Genomic DNA, 19,397 nt, shown 5'->3' with positions numbered 1-19,397 from the left:
CCCTCAGCACTATTTATTAACATGCCTATAACCAGCCCTCCATTATTGTTTGTTCATTGTGCTGTTAGCAGTAGGCTCCTTGCTGCAAAAGCAGACTTTGCTCTCTCTCTCAACTGATTTTAGTTGGCAATGCCACCTGAGAAATGCAAAATCTGGTGCCTCTCCCCCAGCAACATTGCTCTGTGCCACTCCCCCCCCACCCCCGACTGTCTTCTTGTTTTATTCCTCTCTATCTCCCTCTACCCTGTCTGCATCCCCACTCCCCACTCTCAACTATCCCCTCACTTTCAATAGCAAGTGCAATAATATTTTTCAACAATAAAACTTATGAAATCAACTTTGTTCAGAAATACTGAAAAATAAAGAAATATCTCTATAATTTTATTTTGTAATTCACTGATATTTTTGCAGTTTTAAATTAAAAACATACAGGTATTTTGAGAGCCACAAAGGGCATTTAATATCAAGTGGTTAAACTATAATCAATATTGTACCAAAAATAAAATGGCTAATTAGCAACACATACAATTATACATATTGAAATTCTGTTAGTTTTTTTCCCTCCCCAGGCAGCAACTGTACAGCCTGAAACTAAAATTTCTGAAGGCATTTTTGCATTAAAAGGAGTGCAGTTGACAGCAAATATGTGTTTCCCTCACTATCAATGGCACTGTTTACGAGGAAGCTGTGGAGCTCTAGAGAACCTGACAGCATTGGAGACCCACATTTTCATGTGTCCTGTAAGCAGCTGTTGATCTCAGGAGCAATGGTATCATTAAACAAGCAGAGGAGATGAGCTTATGGAGGTTGCAAGTGTCTGTTTAAGTGCGACTTATCTAGGACCGCACACATTTGATGTAAAAAAAAGGTACCATGAGAGTTTCTTACAGTTGTGTGAAGCAGAATATTTCTTCTTTTGGCACCCATTTGTGGTTGCTATTTATTGCCACATAGAGCCTAGAGATGGTCCAGGAATAAATCAAGTAAGGAATTCAGAGTTGCTTGGATCAACATTTCAGAAATGCCAGAGATCCAATTCAGGCAGTCAGGTTTGTCCTTAACTTTTTAAGAATATCTGACATCATATTTAAACTTTTCTAAAAAGAAAAAGCTCTACCTAAACATGAAAATACTAAATAGGAATAAGTGTTGGTAGGAATGGGTTCACTGATAAAATGGGTCACTAATTGAAGCAAAAAAAAAATGCTGTGGTTATAAATTGGGAAATCAATTTTATACTCATATCAACTTTTCCCATTTGAAACCGAGGTAAATATACCCCAAGACTGCCATAGGAAAAACTAGGAAGAAACAGCAATAATCTACTTCTCTATAGCATTCCTCCCATACTGGAAGGTGTCTCAAAGTACTTTACATTAAGGGGGGGAAAAAGGATAACATACAAGAGGTGAAAAAAGAAAACTGAGAACAGGTGGGGATGAATGCATAGTCAAAGGGAAGGGTTTTGAGGATGTTTTTCAAAGCAGGTAAGAAGGTGGCAAAACTGAGGATTTAGACAGGGAGCTCCACAGTGGAGCGGCCTAAGCAGCAGCCACCAATAGTGGATCAGAAGGAGGTGGAAACCAAGAGTAAGCTGGTTATGTAACTAGGAAGGATGTGTGTGAAAGCATGTATGAATGAAGCAGATTGCTAAAGTAGGGTGGCTCAAGACTATAGCGGAATTTGAAAGCAAGAACAAGCTCGGGCACACGGAGCAAGTTGAGCTTGGAGAGGATGGGGGTAATGAAGGTGCAGAAGCACATTAGAGAAGTCTAGACTCAAAGTAATAGAGGTTTCAGCAGCAGTGGGAGAGAGGTAGGTGCAGGGGCAGACAATGTTGCACAGGTGGAGGAAAGGGGTATTGGTAACTGAACAGATGTGAGGAAAGGACGCTCAGCTTGAGATTGAACAGTACACTGAGGTTCTGCACTTCCTGACTTAGCTTGAGGTGGCAGCCAGGAAGGGTGAAGTTGAAACATGTAGATGCTGGTGTTAACTGAAGAGGATGGCTTTGGTCTTGCTTATATTAGCTGAAGGAAATGTTGGCTCACCCAGGTTTAATGGCTGAGAGACAGCTGGAGAATGTAGCACCAGCCTTTGATTGATGGAGCACGTGGAGATACTGCTGGGTGCCATTGGTGCACATGTAGAAGTTGACCCCATGTTTCTAGACGATATTACTGAGGGATAGCATAAGTGATGAAGAGGAAAGGAGTCAAGGATGGATACCTCGGGTATATCAAAAGGTATCGTGCAGGCAGGGAAAGAAAAGCTGTTAGAGGTAATGTAATGCCTGTAGTCAAACATGAGCAGAATCAAGACAGAGGGGTGCCACAGAGGTGTACTACAGGAGAGATATTGGAGGAGGATGGAGACTATATCAAAGGCATCATAGAGACCAAGGAGGATGAAGGGAGGCAGTGAGCAGAGTTTGTAGTCTCACATGAAGTCATTTGTGACTTTGACCAGTGTAGTTTCAGTGGCAAAAGCAAACATTGTGCTTAGAAGGGGATATTTGGTGCTCAGGAGCAAGAAACAAATAGGAATGAAACAAACATGCATAATCTGTAGGCATGTCTAGTAGATATTTTCTTTCTCCTGTTTCAATGAGCTAAAGCAATCTCAGGTAGCATAGCATGACTACAATACAACAAAGCAGGAAATGTGTCTTAATAGTTAAAGGATAGACAAGTTGCGTTCAGGTGTATTACTGTGCTTTTATTTAAGATATACCTCTAAATATTTTAACTTTTCTTGCATCTTCCTAATTTTTTCTTCCTCTCTTTGTTTATCCAGTTCTTGAAGCCACTTTTTTTGTTGTTCACGTTTTGCTGCACTGAAAGGATGCTCTAGTGGTGCAGATTCCTGTGTGATACCAGAAGGAAGCACTTCAAAATAATACTCTTTCTCACAGACTAAATTAACTCGAATACATACAGAAATCATACTACTTATGATCAAATTGTTTTCAGCTGCCAAACTATGTTTATATTGGTAGCGGGGTAACTGGTAGGCTCCCATTCTGCAATGTTTGCACTGATGCATATTTTAGACCTCTGAAGTTCAATTCTGTATGCGCAGCATTATTATACTAGAGCAATGACTTCAAGTCATAAAACTGGCATCCTTTGTTGCCTGGAGACAAACAGGATGGATCAAAGGATGCACTTTGGCATCAGTCCAGATACCCATATTGGGAGTCATATTTCTGATATATCAATATAAAATACACAACTGTACCGTGGGCCAGAGAAGTGAATTTTCATACCAGTGTTGAATTTACATATACAGCGTATAATATACAGTGAAACATTATAATATTTGATAATTTAGCATAACGACATCAACATGGCTTTGATAAATTCAAGTGATGCATCTTCCATGTATTGGACTAGGGAGCAAGTCTTTGACTTAGTGGTAGCATTCCCACCTCTGAGTCAGAAGGTGCAGGGTTCGAGCAAGTAGAGACCGGAGCTCTGGCTCTGAATTCTGGGTTGACATCCAATGGGATACTCACGTACAGTGGGTGTGGGTGGCCTCCCCCCCACAATTGTATGGGTTGTGGGAGCCCATAAAACCCTCCCGTCATATCGGACTAACCTGATATAAAGACTGTTATGACCATGGAAGGAGCGTTCACGTCCCTGCCTGTCAGACTGTTAATCAGCCTGCGAATCCTTCCACTACAAGTTGTACTTTATCAAAAGTTCAATACAATAGCAAGTCACCTTTTCACTCTTCCATGCTAATAATAGAAATTTTTTCTCAAATATATTTTTCTGTTGACCCAGCTCAATAAAATGAACTATTCTCTGTTTACATTAGGCAGAACATATCACAACTAGTTACTTATAATTAATTTCTTCCTAAGTAATACTGTGCTCTTCACAATTAGATTTTTTCATCAAGTGATACTTTATTTTCTCATGTGACATCATGGGGGGGAAAAAAGTACCTCTTACCCCAAGGACAAAGGCTGAACGGATGGCAGCAGGTAAATCTGGAAAACTAAAGCTAGAAGCTTTACCGACGTTACCATCTGAAGGAACTGTTGTATTCGTAGTGTTCTCCACAGTGGGGGCGGTGCTAATCACGCGACCAGCAGTATATGGGCCGGGTGCAGCTGGTAAAGTTGCTTGAGACTAAGAAAGAAGGAGGCAACAATCTACATATTGTAATCTCGTAACATACAGCAGCATTTTCTGCACAATACTGGATTACGCTGGAAAGATCTTAGTTTTGTACAACCAATAACATTTAAAAAAAGAAACATTCCTTCCAGATTTGAGAAAAGTGCTTGATAAATACATTTTCACCTAAAAGATTTCCACAACGAAGAAATTTTACTGGGAATTGTTCAGATACTGATCCATCAATGTTTCAAGGTAACAGGCAGCTATTTTAGTCAGAGAAGGGCAATTACAAAATACTCCACTATTGCTTAAAAAGCAATCAACTCTAACGTAACATCTTTTGTGTTTTAGTTTAATGCTTTTGAAATTCTCTGAAGATTTACAACTTTTTCAAAAACCATTTTAAACTTCTAATCAAATCTGAAATTTGGGCAAATATATAGAAACAGTACTCTCTTGGAAATGCAATTTGCTAAAGAGACACAGGTAGATTTTTGATTTTTAATGTAATTTACAAATTTTGCCATCCCTCATATGTCAAAACAACAATGCTTCTCCTGAGCCATCCTTCAACATACCTAGATGCTTGAAAACAGATGCTCATTTCTTGTGTGGCTAAATACTACCAGAGTTAAGCTAGTCCAGGACCTTTGCTGGCTGTAGATTGACTGCTGACTTGGGCCTCCTCAGCTACAGATAAGCCTACGCTATAAATTTCTGATCCTAGAGTGTCCATCAACGCACTACTAGCAATCATTGACCCTGTCAATTTTTACAGGTCTGTCAATCAAAACCATCGCCTCAGGCTGGCCTGATCATTTGATCTGTGCCAGGTAAGTTGGAACTACTTGTTTAACTACTGTGAAGACATGTCAGAACAAAAGACACTAACAAAGTAGCTTTTTCAAGTTTAGTACTGAAGGACTGTCGCAGGTGCCATTTTTTGGATGAGGCGTAAATCTGAGGCCCCCCTCTGCGCTCTCAAGTGGAGGTAAAAGATCCCATGGCACTATTTGAAGAAGAACAAGGGAGTTCTCCTGGCCAATATTTATCCATCAACTAATATCACTAAAAAAACAAACAGATTAACTGGTCATTTACCTCAATGATGCTACTGGGACTTTGCTGTGTGTGATTTGGCTGCAACATTTGCCTACGTTAAAACAGTGACTATATGTCAAAAATACTTAATCGGCTGTGAAACGCTTTGGGATGTCCCGAGGTTATGAAAGGTGCTATATAAATGCAAGTTCTTTCTTACATAGATTGGCTACCAAGTACTTTGAATACCTGCAATGGCCAGCCAGTTATCAAAGACACTATTTGACAGAATAATACTAATGAGTTAACAATCAGTCTATATTAGCATATTAAGCGCTCTATAATATGCTAGATATTAGAGAGCATAGTCAGGAAGCAGATATATGATTACTAATTTACAAAGTCCATCAACACCCATGCAGATAACTCGTCAAGGTTCTAGTAGTTGCATATTGCTTGGCAATTTTGTGAGTGAACCTATGTTTTTAACCCTTCATACACTGTTACTAGTAATAAATATTTAAAATCAATAATCTAATATGGATAAAAATGTTTTTTTCCCCACAGTGACAAAAGCCTTCCAGTACCTCACCCAAGCAGCTATGTTTCATGGTGAGTTACTCAACAGTAGAGAACCATCACAGCCAAGCCCAAGTCTGTCCTCACCTAATGTCCAACAAGTGCATTTCCAGCAGGGGACTATAGCTAACAGGAGCAGAATATTTCATGCTTTGATCAGAGAAGTAAAGTGTCATAACACTTTGTGGTCATCCAACACATTTCTAGCAATGTTTCTCTTCCATTGTGACTGAACAGACCATTATATTATTTTACTACTAGATTAACATGGTTCAAATCCATTTCCTGAACTTCAGTGTGGTGAATAGGGAAAATATGCAAGAATTAAATTGGGCAAAGGAACATTTCTTTATATGTGTATTTGCAAAACAAAACAGCAACATTAACAAGCAATGCTATGGCAACTAGAGCCAGACTGCAGATTTAATTAAAAAAGAAACATTTGCCTATTATTCTTCAGGAAGAGGGAGAGAAAAAAAAGACAGGGAAAGAGAGAAAGAAAAAAATAGGGGGGTTGGGTGGCAAAAGCGTGGAGAGAGGAGGAGAGATAAAATATAAAATGTTAACTAATTTTTACCCTTACCTTTGCTTCATATGTCGTAAACATCTTCTCTGCGTTGGATTGTATGGGTGCTCCTGCACCAGGCCTTCCCCATGGATTCCACTTCAAAAATTCTGAAGCTGCATTACCTTTTTGTAGCTGTTTCTTTAAAGCCACTTGTTCATCTGTAGATTTCCAACAACCAAAAATATTGTCAATTATATTAGACAACCATATTAGCAATTTGGTTGATCCTGAAAATCAATTTTATAGCCAAAGTTTACTCTCTTTTTAAGATGGGAATGGAAAGAAGAATGTTTTGCTCATCAAGACAACAACAACTTGCATTTAAATAGCGCCTTTAACGTAGTAAAACGTTCCAAGGCGTTTCACAGGAGCGATTTTCAAACAAAATTTGACACCTAGCCATATAAGGAGGTATTAGCTCAGGTGACCAAAAGCTTGGTCAAAGAGGTAGATTTTAAGGAGCTTCTTAAAGGACGAGAGGTAGAAAGGCGGAGAGGTTTAGGGAGGGAATTCCAGGGCATAGGGCCTAGGCAGCTGAAGGCATGGCCGGCAATCATAGCATCACAGAAAATTTACGGCACAGAAGGAGGCCATTCGGCCAATCGTGTCCGCGCCACCCAGCCTAATCCTACTTTCCAGCACTTGGTCTGTAGCCTTGTAGGTCACGGCACTTCAGGCGCACATCCAGGTACTTTTTAAATGAGTTGAGGGTTTCTGCCACCCTTTCGGGCAGTGAGTTCCAGACCCCTACCACTCTCTGGGTGAAAAAAATTTTCCTCAGTTCCCCTCTAAACCTTCTACCAATCACTTTAAATCTACGTCCCCTGGTTATTGACCTCTCTACTAAGGGAAATTGGTCCTTCCTATCCACTCTATCTAGGCCCATCATAATTTTGTACACCTCAATTAAATCACACTCAGCCTCCTCTGTTCCAAAGGGAACAACCATATCCAATCTTTCCTCATAGCTAAAATTCTCCAGTCCTGGCAACATCCTCGTAAATCTCCTCTGTACCCTCTCCAGTGTAATTACATCCTCCTGAAATGTGGTGACCAGAACTGTACGCAGTACTCAAGCTGTGGCCTGACCAGTGTTTTATACAGTTCCAGCATAACATCCCTGTTCTTATATTCTCAGCTAATAAAGGAAAGTATTCCATATGCCTTCTTAACCACCTTATCTACCTGCCCTGCTACCTTTAGGGATCTGTGGACATGCACTCCAAGGTCCCTCACTTCCTCTACACCTTTCAATATCCTCCCATTTATTGTGTCCTTCCTTGCCTTGTTTGCCCTCCCCGAATGCATTACCTCACACTTCTTCGGACTGAATTCCATTTGCCACTTTTCTGTCCACCTGACCAGTCCATTGATATCTTCCTGCAGTCTACAGCTTTCCTCCTCACTATCAACCATACAGCCAATTTTTGTATCATCTGCAAACTTCTTAATCATGCCCCCTACATTTAAATCCAAATCATTAATATATATCACAAAAAGCAAAGGACCTAGTACTGAGCCCTGCGGAACCTCACTGGAAATAGCCTTCCAGTCGCAAAACCACCAACGACCATTACCCTTTGCTTCCTGCCACTGAGCCAATTTTGGATCCAACTTGCCACTCTCCCTTGGATCCCATGGGCTTGTACTTTTTTGACCAGTCTGCCATGTGGGACCTTGTCAAAAGCCTTGCTAAAATCCATGTAGACTACATCAAATGCACTACCCTCATCGACCCTCCTTGTTACCTCCTCAAAAAATTCAATCAAGTTAGTCAGACACAACCTTCCCTTAACAAATCCATGCTGACTGTCCTTGATTACTCTGTGCCTTTCTAACATAGGAACAGGAGTAGGCCATTCAGCCCCTCGTGCCTGCTCCGCCATTTGATAAGATCATGGCTGATCTGTGATCTAACTCCATATACCCGCCTTTGGTCCATATCCCTTAATACCTTTGGTTGCCAAAAAGCTATCTATCTCAGATTTAAATTTAGCAATTGAGCTAGTATCAATTGCCGTTTGTGGAAGAGAGTTCCAAACTTCTACCACCCTTTGTGTGTAGAAATGTTTTCTAATCTCGCTCCTGAAAGGTCTGGCTCTAATTTTTAGACTGTGCCCCCTACTCCTAGAATCCCCAACCAGCGGAAATAGTTTCTCTCTATCCACCCTATCCGTTCCCCTTAATATCTTATAAACTTCGATCAGATCACCCCTTAACCTTCGAAACTCCAGAGAATACAACCCCAATTTGTGTAATCTCTCCTCGTAACTTAACCCTTGAAGTCCGGGTATCATTCCAGTAAACCTACGTTGCACTCCCTCCAAGGCCAATATGTCCTTCCGAAGGTGCGGTGCCCAGAACTGCTCACAGTACTCCAGGTGCGGTCTAACCAGGGTTTTGTATAGCTGCAGCATAACTTCTGCCCCCTTGTACTCTAGTCCTCTAGATATAAAGGCCAGCATTCCACTAGCCTTCTTGATTATTTTCTGCACCTGTTCATGACACTTCAATGATCTATGTACCCGAACCCCTAAGTCCCTTTGGACATCCACAGTTTTTAACGTTTTACCATTTAGAAAGTACTCTGTTCTATCCTTTTTTGATCTAAGTGACGGTTTATTCTGTCCCTCAGAATTGATTCCAATAATTTGCCCACCACCGAGGTTAGGCTGACTGACCTGTAATTACTTGGTCTATCCCTCACTCCTTTTTTAAACAATGGTACAATGTTACCAGTCCTCCAATTCTCCGGCACCACGACAGTATCCAGTGATGATTGGAAAATGATGGTCAGAGCCTCCGTTATTTCCTCCCTTGCTTCTTTTAACAGCCTGGGATACATTTCTTCCTGGTGATTTATCTACTTTCAATAATGCTAATCCCCTTAATACTTCCTCTCTCGCTAAGTTTATCCCATCCAATATTTCACACTCCTCCTCCTTAACTACAACGTCTACATCGTCCCTCTCTTTTGTGAAGACAGACGCAAAGTAGTCATTAAGAACATCTTCTGCTTCCACGTATAGGTTACTTTTTTGGTCTCTAATAGGCCCTATTTTCTCCTTAGTTATCCTCTTGCTCTTAATGTATTTATAAAACATCTTTGGGTTTTCCTTGATCTTATTTGCCAATATTTTTTCATGCCCTCTCTTTGCTTTCCTAATTTTCTTTTTAATTTCACCCCTGCACTTTTTATACTCCTCTAGGTTTTCTGTAGTACTGAGTTCTCAGTGTCTGACATAAGCTTTCTTTTTCTGCTTTATCTTACCCTTTATGCTCCTTGACATCCACTGCTCTGACATTGATTTACCTTCAAGCAGCTGTCCACTTTTGCTAAATCACTTCTTAACTTAGTAAAATTGGCCTTTCTCCAATTGAGAACTTTAACTCCTGTTCTATCTTTATCCTTTTCCATAACTATGCTAAAACTAACTGAATTATGATCACTACCACCAAAATGCTCTCCCACTGATACTCCTTCCACCTGCCCAGCCTAATTTCCTAAAACTAAATCCAGAACTGCCCCTTCTTTTGTTGGGCTTGCTATGCATTGGCTAAAAAAGTTCTCCTGAATGCAATTTAAGAATATTGTGTCCTCTATACCCTTCACATTGTTTGTGTCCCAGTTAATATTAGGGTAGTTGAAATCCCCTACTATTACTGCCCTACTGTTTTTGCACTTCTCAGAAATTTGCCGACATATTTGCTCTTCTATTTCCCTCTGACTGTTTGGGGGTCTATAGTACACTCCCAGTAGAGTGACTGCCCCTTTTTTGTTCCTTAGCTCAACCCATATGGCCTCATTTGATGATCCTCCTCTTTAACCAAAACTGCCACCCCCCCCCTCCTTTTTAATCCCCTTCTCTATCTCGTCTGAAAACCCTGTAACCCTGCCATTCCTGTCCCTCTTTAAGCCATATTTCTGTAACAGCTAAAATATCGTTCTGCCATGTGTCTATCTGTGCCCTCAGCTTATCTGCCTTATTCACTATACTCCTTGCATTGAGGTATTTACCTTTAAGCACTGCCAAATTCCCTCGTTGTTTATTTTCTAACCTTTGTTTCCTTTGCCTTCCTAAGTCACTTACTAATTTTCTGCCTTCAATCTCCAGTTCTGATTCTGTCCCATCTGAATCTACACTCAGGTGCCCATCCCCCTGTTTAAACCCTCCCCAACAGCACTAGCAAACCTCCCCGCAAGGATATTGTACCTTGGTAATGGTGGAGCGATTAAAATCGGAGATGCGCAAAAGGCAAGAATTGGAGGAGCACAGAGATCCCTGAGGGTTGTAGGGCTGGAGGAGGTTAGAGACAGGGAGGGGCGAGACCATGGAAGGATTTGAAAACAAGGATGAGAATTTTAAAATAGAGACAGAGAATGTAGTAGTGGAAGACTGAGAATAATTCAACTTTTTTTGTATAAACACTACTTAAACCTCAATGCATTATCCTAACAACTTGCCTTAATTGCAACCTCCGAACAGTTAGCACGAATACAAAAGTGTGGCATTTCCATTTCCAGTACTACCCAGCTTTAACAAAAGTTATTAAAAAAAAGTCACAATATGAAACTACTGCAGTTTGTGAAAAAGGACTTGCACTTGTAGAGCACCTAACTTGCCCCCAGAATATCCCACAACAACAACTTGCATATGTATAGCACCTTAAACATAGAAAAACATCTCAAAGCATTTCACAGAAGCATAATCAAATGAAAATGCACATCCAGCTGAAGGAGATACTAGGAGGGCTGATTAAGAATTTTGTCAAGTGGGAGTGGGTTTTAAGGAAGATCTTAAAGGAAAAGAGGGAGGTAGAGTGGCAGAGCAGTTAAGGGAGGGAATTTCAGAGCTTAGGGCCTGGACAGCTGAAGGCAATGCAGCCAATGGTGGGGCCAAGGGAGTGGGGGATGCACAAGAGGTCAGAGTCAGAGGAATGTAAAGTTCTCGGAGGTTGTAGGCTGAACAGGTTGCAGAGATGGGGGGGGGGGGGGCGCAGGGTGAGGCCATGAAGGGATTTGAACTAGGGCTATCTTCGCCTTCCAGGATGATCCTAGAGCTGTGGGTCGTTTTAGCAGAGGAGTGAGGCCCAGTGGGGCTTTATGTGGTCCAGTTAGATCTGGAGATGGATAGATAAACCAGTCATGCAACAGGTATCCTCAAGTTTGTACCCCTTGGGCAGGAAGGAGCAAAGATGGAAGCTGTACCAGGAAGAACAACTGGGATGGGAGACTGTAAAGGTTTTGTTTTGGAGATGAGGGCATCAGAGATGGAGGCGAAGGAGTCATCAAGTACATCAACAACTGCAGAGCTAACATGGCAAAATGAAGGGCCAATGGCTAGTCATTTGGGAGTTTGAGAGTGCAATTGTAAGCAACTTGTGGGGTGGAAGAGGAAAAAGTATTCAGAAGGAGGTAAGGTCAAGGGGATGGCCATGAACATGTGTAGGAGAATTTATATGAAGGAAGAAGTTTAGGGAGGATAGGAGGGCAGTGAATTCAGAGGAGAGAGGGCACGAGGAGCTGAGATCGAGTTTGAAATCACCAATGATGAGGAGTCACTTGGTGCAGAGGCTGAGGGAGGAAAGGCGAGAGGATATCTTGGTGAGAAACTCGAGGTTGGGTTTGGGGGAGACTGCAGGCATTGAGAATTTTAACGGAGAGGCAAGAACAAGATGAGATGCTCCAAAGAGGAGAAAATAGCAGAGCAGTGAAGAGGGAAGTGGGGGGAAAAAAAAAAGAGGCCAAGGCATGACTTGGCAATAAGCCCTTTGTGGTGGTTTGGCAAGGAAGATGGTGGAAAGTATAGCCAGGCAGGGAGGCTTCAGTAAGAGGATAGGTGTCGCCCTCCCCCCGTAAACCAGGATGCCAATATGATCATCCACAATAAGGTCACGGATGGCAAGGGTCTCATTTGCAAAGGAGCAGATATTTTCCTATATTTCCAACTATAGCTTCTTGCCACCACTCAGTATCCTGTAGCTAGTAGATCAGGATGGTCTCAGTCACAAGTTGCTCTAATACCATTTGGTCAACATATCTGTTGACCAGCTGATGGATGGTGAAATCAAGCTAACCATTACCAATTTTTCTTTCTCTACAACATGAAATGTAAATTGCTGTCCTCCATATAGGTTCACTGCTAGCAATTACTTTCAAGGAGTGGCACATGCATGTTACTAGGCCTGATGTTATTTCAAATATTCTTGCTTCAGTGGGAGCTCAGAATAGTCACAACAGATAGGATTATTGGAGATTATGCTTATCAAAAGCATTTGTGTGACTGGATCCAAATAAAACATACACTTGCACATCTTGCATTTCAAATTATATTGAAAGGAAGGAAAACAAAAATGTTACCTCTTTACAGGAAGAGTAACCACAGAGAAAGAACAAGTAACAAAACAGTGTTTCTTTTTTGTTGAGTTTAATGAACATTAATGTGGATCCTCGCAATCTCAGAAACTTTGAAAAATATTTTATACTCATTGATCTGTTTTCACAGAAATACATAGAACTTACAATATGGAAACAGGACCAATCAGTTGTCGATTATCTTCCATGCGAACAAGTAGTCTTAATTACATTTACCCACCCGGTTCCTTTATCCACCTATCCAACCCGATCTCGAATGTTGACAGTTTCTGCCTCAACCACCTACCATGGAAGTAAATTTCACAGCCTCACTTTCCACCACCTGCCCCGCCGAAACGGTCGTGGTGGTAGAGTGTTTCTTATCGCTACGTCATGCCTTGGCCTCTATTTGTTTCCCTCTCTCTCCACTCCTCTGGTACCTTCTCCTCCTTGGTGCATCTCACCCTGTTCTTGCCTCTCTTTTAAAATTCTCTTTGTCTACTGCCCACCCCTGCCAAGTTTCTCACTGAGATATCCTCAATGTAAAGAACTTTCTCTTGCTTTCTGTTCTCTATTCTAATTCTCTTACATTTAATCTTGTATCTATGGTCCCTCGTTCTCGACCCCTCAAGTACAGGAAACAGTCTACTTCTATCCACCCTGTCCCATCCTTTCATAACTTTAAACATTTCTATCAGGTCACATAATCTGCATTGTTCTAACTTAAAAAAGACCCAATTTGTCAAATCTTTCCTTGTATTTGTATTGTCTCATACCAGCAGCATCCTAGTGACTCTGCATTGTACCCCCTCTAAAGCCTCAATATTCTTCCTATAGTGTGGAGCCCAATAGTGGCTACAAGAGCAGGTCAGAGGCTGGGTATTCTGCGGCGAGTGACTCACCTCCTGACTCCCCAAAGCCTTTCCACCATCTACAAGGCACAAGTCAGGAGTGTGATGGAATACTCTCAACTTGTCTGGATGAGTGCAGCTCCAACAACACACAAGACGCTCGATACCATCCACGACAAAGCAGCCCGCTTGATTGGCACTCCATCCACCACCGGCGCATAGTGGCTGCAGTGTGTACCATCCACAGGATGCACTGCAGCAACTCGCCAAGGCTTCTTCGACAGCACCTCCCAAACCCGCGACCTCTACCACCTAGAAGGACAAGAGCAGCAGGTACATGGGAACAGCAACACCTGCACATTCTCCTCCAAGTCACACAACATCCCGACTTGGAAATATATCGCTGTTCCTTCATCGTCACTGGGTCAAAATCCTGGAACTCCCTTCCTAACAGCACTGTGGGAGAACCTTCACCACACGGACTGCAGCGGTTCAAGAAGGCGGCTCACCACCACCTTCTCAAGGGCAATTAGGGATGGGCAATAAATGCCAGCCTCGCCAGCGACGCCCACATCCCAGGAACGAATAAAAAAAAAATATTGCACACAGTACTCTAACTGAGGACTTATTAAGGTTTTATATAGACTCATCATTACCTCTTGGTTTTTATATTCTATACCTCTTATGATAAAACCTACAATGCCATTAGCTTTTTAAAAAAAAAACGGCCATATCAACTTGATATCCTGTGACCTTGTACCCTCAAATCCCTCTGCTGTTCCGCTCATCATGCCCACTTTCTTTCAGAGGATCATTACTGTTGTTTTTTATTAAGCACAGTGTATCACCTCACACTCACTGATATTGAATTCCATCTACTACATTTTTAGCCCATTCCCCGATCTTATCAATATTCCTTTGGGGCTTCTAAAGAATTAACTATACATGCCTCATATTTTGCTATCATCTGCAAACTTCAACACACTCCCTCTAGGCCTATATTCTGTATATCAATGATTTAAGTGAACAGAAGTGGCCCCTGATTAAGCCCTGTGGACACCACTACTCACTTCCAATCATTCTGAAAAGCTGCCCCTAACTCCTACTCTCTGGCCCCGATATCACCAGGGAGGCGGGATGGCAGCAAGGTTGGGGGGGGGGGGCGGCGACTGGGCAACCCACCCAGTAAAATCCGTCCGTTCCCCACGCGATCGCAGGTAAATTGAAGGCACTTACCGTGGCTTCCGGGTTTCCCGTCGTCAACCCACGCAGCGGGCGGACTGCGCATCCGCATCACAGGCTGTCAGCTGGAGGAGCCCTATTTAAAGGGGCAATCCTCCAATGCTGCTCCTGGAGCAAACAACCAAAATTATACAATGGAGCAGACCAGGGGAAAAGCTGCTCTCAGATTTACTGATGCCTCACTCCAGGTCCTACTGGATGAGGTGAGGAGGAGGAGGGAGATTTTCTACCCGGCAGATGGGAGGATATGGCCTGCCTCTACCACCAAGAAGGCCTGGCTCAAGGTGGCAGAGGAGGTCACCAGCAGCAGCAACGTCTCCCGCACCTGGATACAGTGCAGAAAGCGCTTCAATGACCTAACTAGGTCAGCCAAAGTGAGTACACTTACTCATTCCCCTACACTCCGTCTTCCACATCACCACCCCCACCCCACAACTCCTTCTGCACTGCCAATACTACTCTATTACATCACTCCTCACACCCACTCAAACCTCATCCTCAACTTACCTGCACTTACTCACCTCCCCAGTACTCATCCCACCACTACCACTCAACCCAATCCTCATACAATGTCATGGCTCTGTCTCATACTCACCCTCTGATGCATCTCTTTCACGGTCAGCCTCACCCAAACCAATGCATTCAGTGGTTGTCCACGTCACCATCCCTCACTCACACCTCTCTACTTTCTCCCCTTATAGGAGAAGAGAGCCCAGAATGCACGGGAGGGGGCGGGGGGAAGACCGGAGGGGGGCCACAACATCTGGTCATCCTCAAAGATGCGGAGCAGGAGGCTCTGGAACTGAGCTGCACTCTCAAGTGCCTGTCCGTCGGGGATGCCGAGATTGCCATCCTCAGCACGGGAAACACGCTGAGGATCCTTCAAAATTCACCCCTGCCAAAATCTCCACTCAATAAGGTCTGTCAAGTACCTCAACTTCTAAAGCAGCATCCCACCGGCTTTAATTGCCGGTGGAAGTCCCGCATTCGGGAGCCATGCGTGCACCCAAACTAGTCACTGAAAAACCCGGAAGACTCTGAACCTGCTCCAGGATTCTGCCATTTTAGGAGCCTCCCCCCTCCCCGCCCCCAACGCACCTGCTCGGCAATCCGAAAATCGGCCCCCATGTCTCCCTTCTAACCAATTTTTAATCCAGTTTGCTATCCATCCTGTATTTCCATACCCTTTAATCTTCTCTAATAATCTACCATGTGGTACTTGCCAAAAGCTTTTCTAAAGTCCCTGTACTACATCCATTGCATTTCCCCCAATTGTCATGTCTGTTACTGCTCCAAAGAATTTTACAGTTTGTCAAACACAATCATCTCTTTTGAAGTTGTACTGGCTGCTTCTATTTTCTCTTTATCTAGGTATGTGGTAATTTCATCCTTAATTAAAGACTAAAAATTTATCCACCACAGATGTTAAGCTAATTGGCCCATAATTTCAAGGATTAGCTCGGTTTTTAAAAATTGGTGCTACATTGGCCACTCTCCAGTCCTCCAGTACACATCCACATTCAACAGAGCCCTGAAATATCATTTCTAGGACCTTAGCAATTTCCTCCCTTATCTCCGTCAGGATCCTAGAATGTATTCTGTCGGGCCCTGGTGCTTTGTCTTCCTTTAACCTAGCTAATTTATATAAAATTTTCCTTTTATCCATCTTAATATTGTTCATCTTGCTCTCTACCACTTCAGGATTTACCTCCGTTCCAATCAGTAATGCCTGATGCAAAGTACTTACTAAATACCTCCACCATTTTTTCTGATCATCATCTATAAACTCACAATCCTCCACATAGACTTCTACAATATACTAAATGAAATCAACTACAAATTTAGCAAAACGTAAATTAAAATCACACCTACAGTACACAGGCTTACTACAACAGTTTATTTCTTTCATGGATGAACTTTCAAACACGATGGCCCTGAATTTCCGCTTTGGACGGAATCGGCAATTGCGCGGGCTGGGTTTTATTGCAAGTTTCCGCAAAAATGGATTAACATAAATCACAAATGTAAACTCTTCCATGAATCAGCACAATCCGGCAGCTTAACAGAGCGTAATCATTTATATATTTTTTTGCAATAAAAAATAATTCATGTATTTTGTATTTAAGAGTGGTAACCTGGTGCAGTTTTATTAATACAGCTGAAAATGGGTTTAATCACAAAAAATAAGCATTTTTAATAAGAGTGTCTAGTCCTCCACCTGTGAGTAACCTGGTTTTAAATCACTGAAAATGACTTAGAAAAACTATATGGAAGCATTAACTACTTTCATTGGTGTACACTAGTCAGTTTCTTAGTAAATTAAATATTTTTTAATGTTTAAAACATGCCTGTGGGCCTAAGAAAATGAGTTTAATTTTAAGACCCTCCTCGAACGGCCGCAGGCGGGCACAATCGGCAGAAACTCGCCATCCTCATTGTTTTGAACAGGGGCGTGGCCAGTTTTGTGAGCAGGGCCGGCCTAAGCATGATTTTTTTGAGCCAACGCAAAACATCGCAGAAACTCAAATTACGCTGGTAATTATGGCCACAGTAAATCGCTGTTTCGGCCTGATTGCACTGAAAAAGCCAGCACAATCTAGTGGAAACTCAAGGCCGATGTTTTTTAAAAATAAAACTTTTTCAGACACAGAACAGGATGTACCTAGTTCTTTCTTCCATTGGATTCTCTTGGCTTCCAGCTGATCCTTTTCGTTTTCTCTTTCTCCAAGGTACCTGAAAAGACCATCTCTGACTTCGTTGGGGGCACTGTTCAAAGTCTCGCTGTTCACATAAAAAGAACCAGAAGTATATTTTTTGCTGGGCTTGTTTTAAAGAATCATATACTTGCAATACAATTCTAAATCAATGAAATTGTCTCTTTGTAGGCCAAGGTGGTTGTATCACATGCTATGTGACTAGCTGTACACAATCCTAGAGAACTATGCAATTTAGATTATTCACAAAACCTCTAATCAAAGTTATCAAGTTTTGGAATAACATGCAGGGAAAATATTTAACCGATTACGCTACAAAAAGAAAAAAATTGTTTGTCGTCTTGAGTCACTGAGAAAGATATGACAACCAGAAATAAAGCCACAAACCCCAAAACATTGTGTAATTCTTACTGTAATCTTTAAAAATTATGCAATTTAAAAAAGCCCCAATTCCCCCAGTGGTTCAGTAAGTTGATACATATATGGTACTCAGCCATGCAGACCAGGAATCATAGGATCACAGAAGGAGGCCATTAGGCCCATCAAGCCCGTGCTGCCTCTTTGTAAAAGCAATCCAGCTAGTCCCATTCCCCCCACTCTTTCCCCATAGCCCTGCAATTTTTTTCCCTTCAAGTATTTGTCCAATTTCTTTTTGAAAGCTACAATTGAATCTGCTTCCACCACCCTTTCAAGCAGTGCATTCCAGATCATAACCACTCACTGGGTAAAAAAGTTTATCCTCATGTCGCCTTTGGTTCTGTTGCCAATCACTTAAATCTGAGTCCTCTGGTTCTCGACCTTTCCACCAGGGAACAGTTTCTCTTTATTTACTTTATCTAAACCCCTCATGATTTTGAGCACTTCTAGCAAATCTCCTCTCAACCTTCTCTGCTCTAAGGAGAAGTACCCCAGCTTCTCCAGTCTATCCAAGTAACTGAAGTCCCTCATCCCTGGAAGCACTCTAATAAATCTTTTCTGCACCCTCTCTAAGACCTTTACAGCCTTCCTAAATTGTGGTGCCCAGAATTGGACACAATACTCCAGTTGTGACCAAGCCAGTGTTTTATAAAGGTTCAACATAACTTCCTTGCTTTTGTACTCTATGCCTCTATTTATAAAGCCCAGGATCCTGTATGCTTTCTTAACTGCTTTCTCAACCTGTCCTGCCGCCTTCAAAGATTTGTGCACATATACCCCCAGATCTTTCTGTTCCTTCACCCTCTTTAGAATTGTACCATTTAATTTATATTGCCTTTCCTTGTTCTACCTGCCAAAATGTACCACTTCACACTTCCCTGTGTTAAATTTCATCTGCTATGTGTCCGCCCATTCCACTAGCCTGTCTATGTTCTCTTGAAGTCTATTACCATCTTCCTCACTGTTTACTACACTTTTGTGTCATCTACAAATTTTGAAATTATACCCTGTACATCCAAATCCAAGACATTAATATATATATTTTAAAAAGCAGTGGTCCTACTACCGACCCCTGGGGAACACCCACCTTCCTCCAGTCCGAAAAACAACTGTTCACCACTGTTCACCACTACTCTCTGATTCCTGTCTCTTATTTTGCTGACAAGCCTATTATGCGACACTTTATCAAACACCTTTTGAAAAGTCTCAGATAAATGGTCTCACTCACTCAGAGCAGCAGTGGAGCACTGCAAGTAGTCTCAGTGTCCCTGGCTACCTGGGTGGGGGGTGGGGGGTGGGGGTGGGGGGGGGGGGAGAAAAAGCAGTTAGGGTTCCCACTCCTGATAACTATTAAATCAACCTTTGTTGGAAGGTGTACATAAGAACATCAAATTTCCAGTCAAGTAGCCTGCCAAAATTCATCATCTAGCACCGCATATGAAAAATGGCCAATTTGGCAACGTGCAGGAGAGTTGTTGGTGCCATTGTACCCTAAAT

At 42.2% G+C, this 19,397-nt stretch overlaps 1 protein-coding gene across 2 annotated transcripts in view; it reads right to left on the bottom strand.

Annotated features, from left to right (window-relative positions):
- Positions 1-19,397, bottom strand: part of ccdc66 (coiled-coil domain containing 66) — a 68,526-nt gene that overhangs the window by 23,407 nt on the left and 25,722 nt on the right. For both annotated transcript variants that reach the window (XM_067998752.1, XM_067998753.1), the window contains 4 exons: positions 17,432-17,550; positions 6,337-6,479; positions 3,963-4,142; positions 2,734-2,865 (listed from right to left, as the gene is read on the bottom strand). In XM_067998752.1, the coding sequence (XP_067854853.1) occupies positions 2,734-2,865; positions 3,963-4,142; positions 6,337-6,479; positions 17,432-17,550 (574 nt within the window). The remainder of the gene's footprint in view (positions 1-2,733; positions 2,866-3,962; positions 4,143-6,336; positions 6,480-17,431; positions 17,551-19,397) is intronic.

The sequence above is a fragment of the Heptranchias perlo genome, chromosome 17 (assembly GCF_035084215.1).
Source record: "Heptranchias perlo isolate sHepPer1 chromosome 17, sHepPer1.hap1, whole genome shotgun sequence".
NCBI classification, from domain to species: domain Eukaryota; kingdom Metazoa; phylum Chordata; class Chondrichthyes; order Hexanchiformes; family Hexanchidae; genus Heptranchias; species Heptranchias perlo.
Note: the sequence above shows the minus strand (reverse complement) of the source record. Positions and strands in the feature narration are given on the sequence as shown.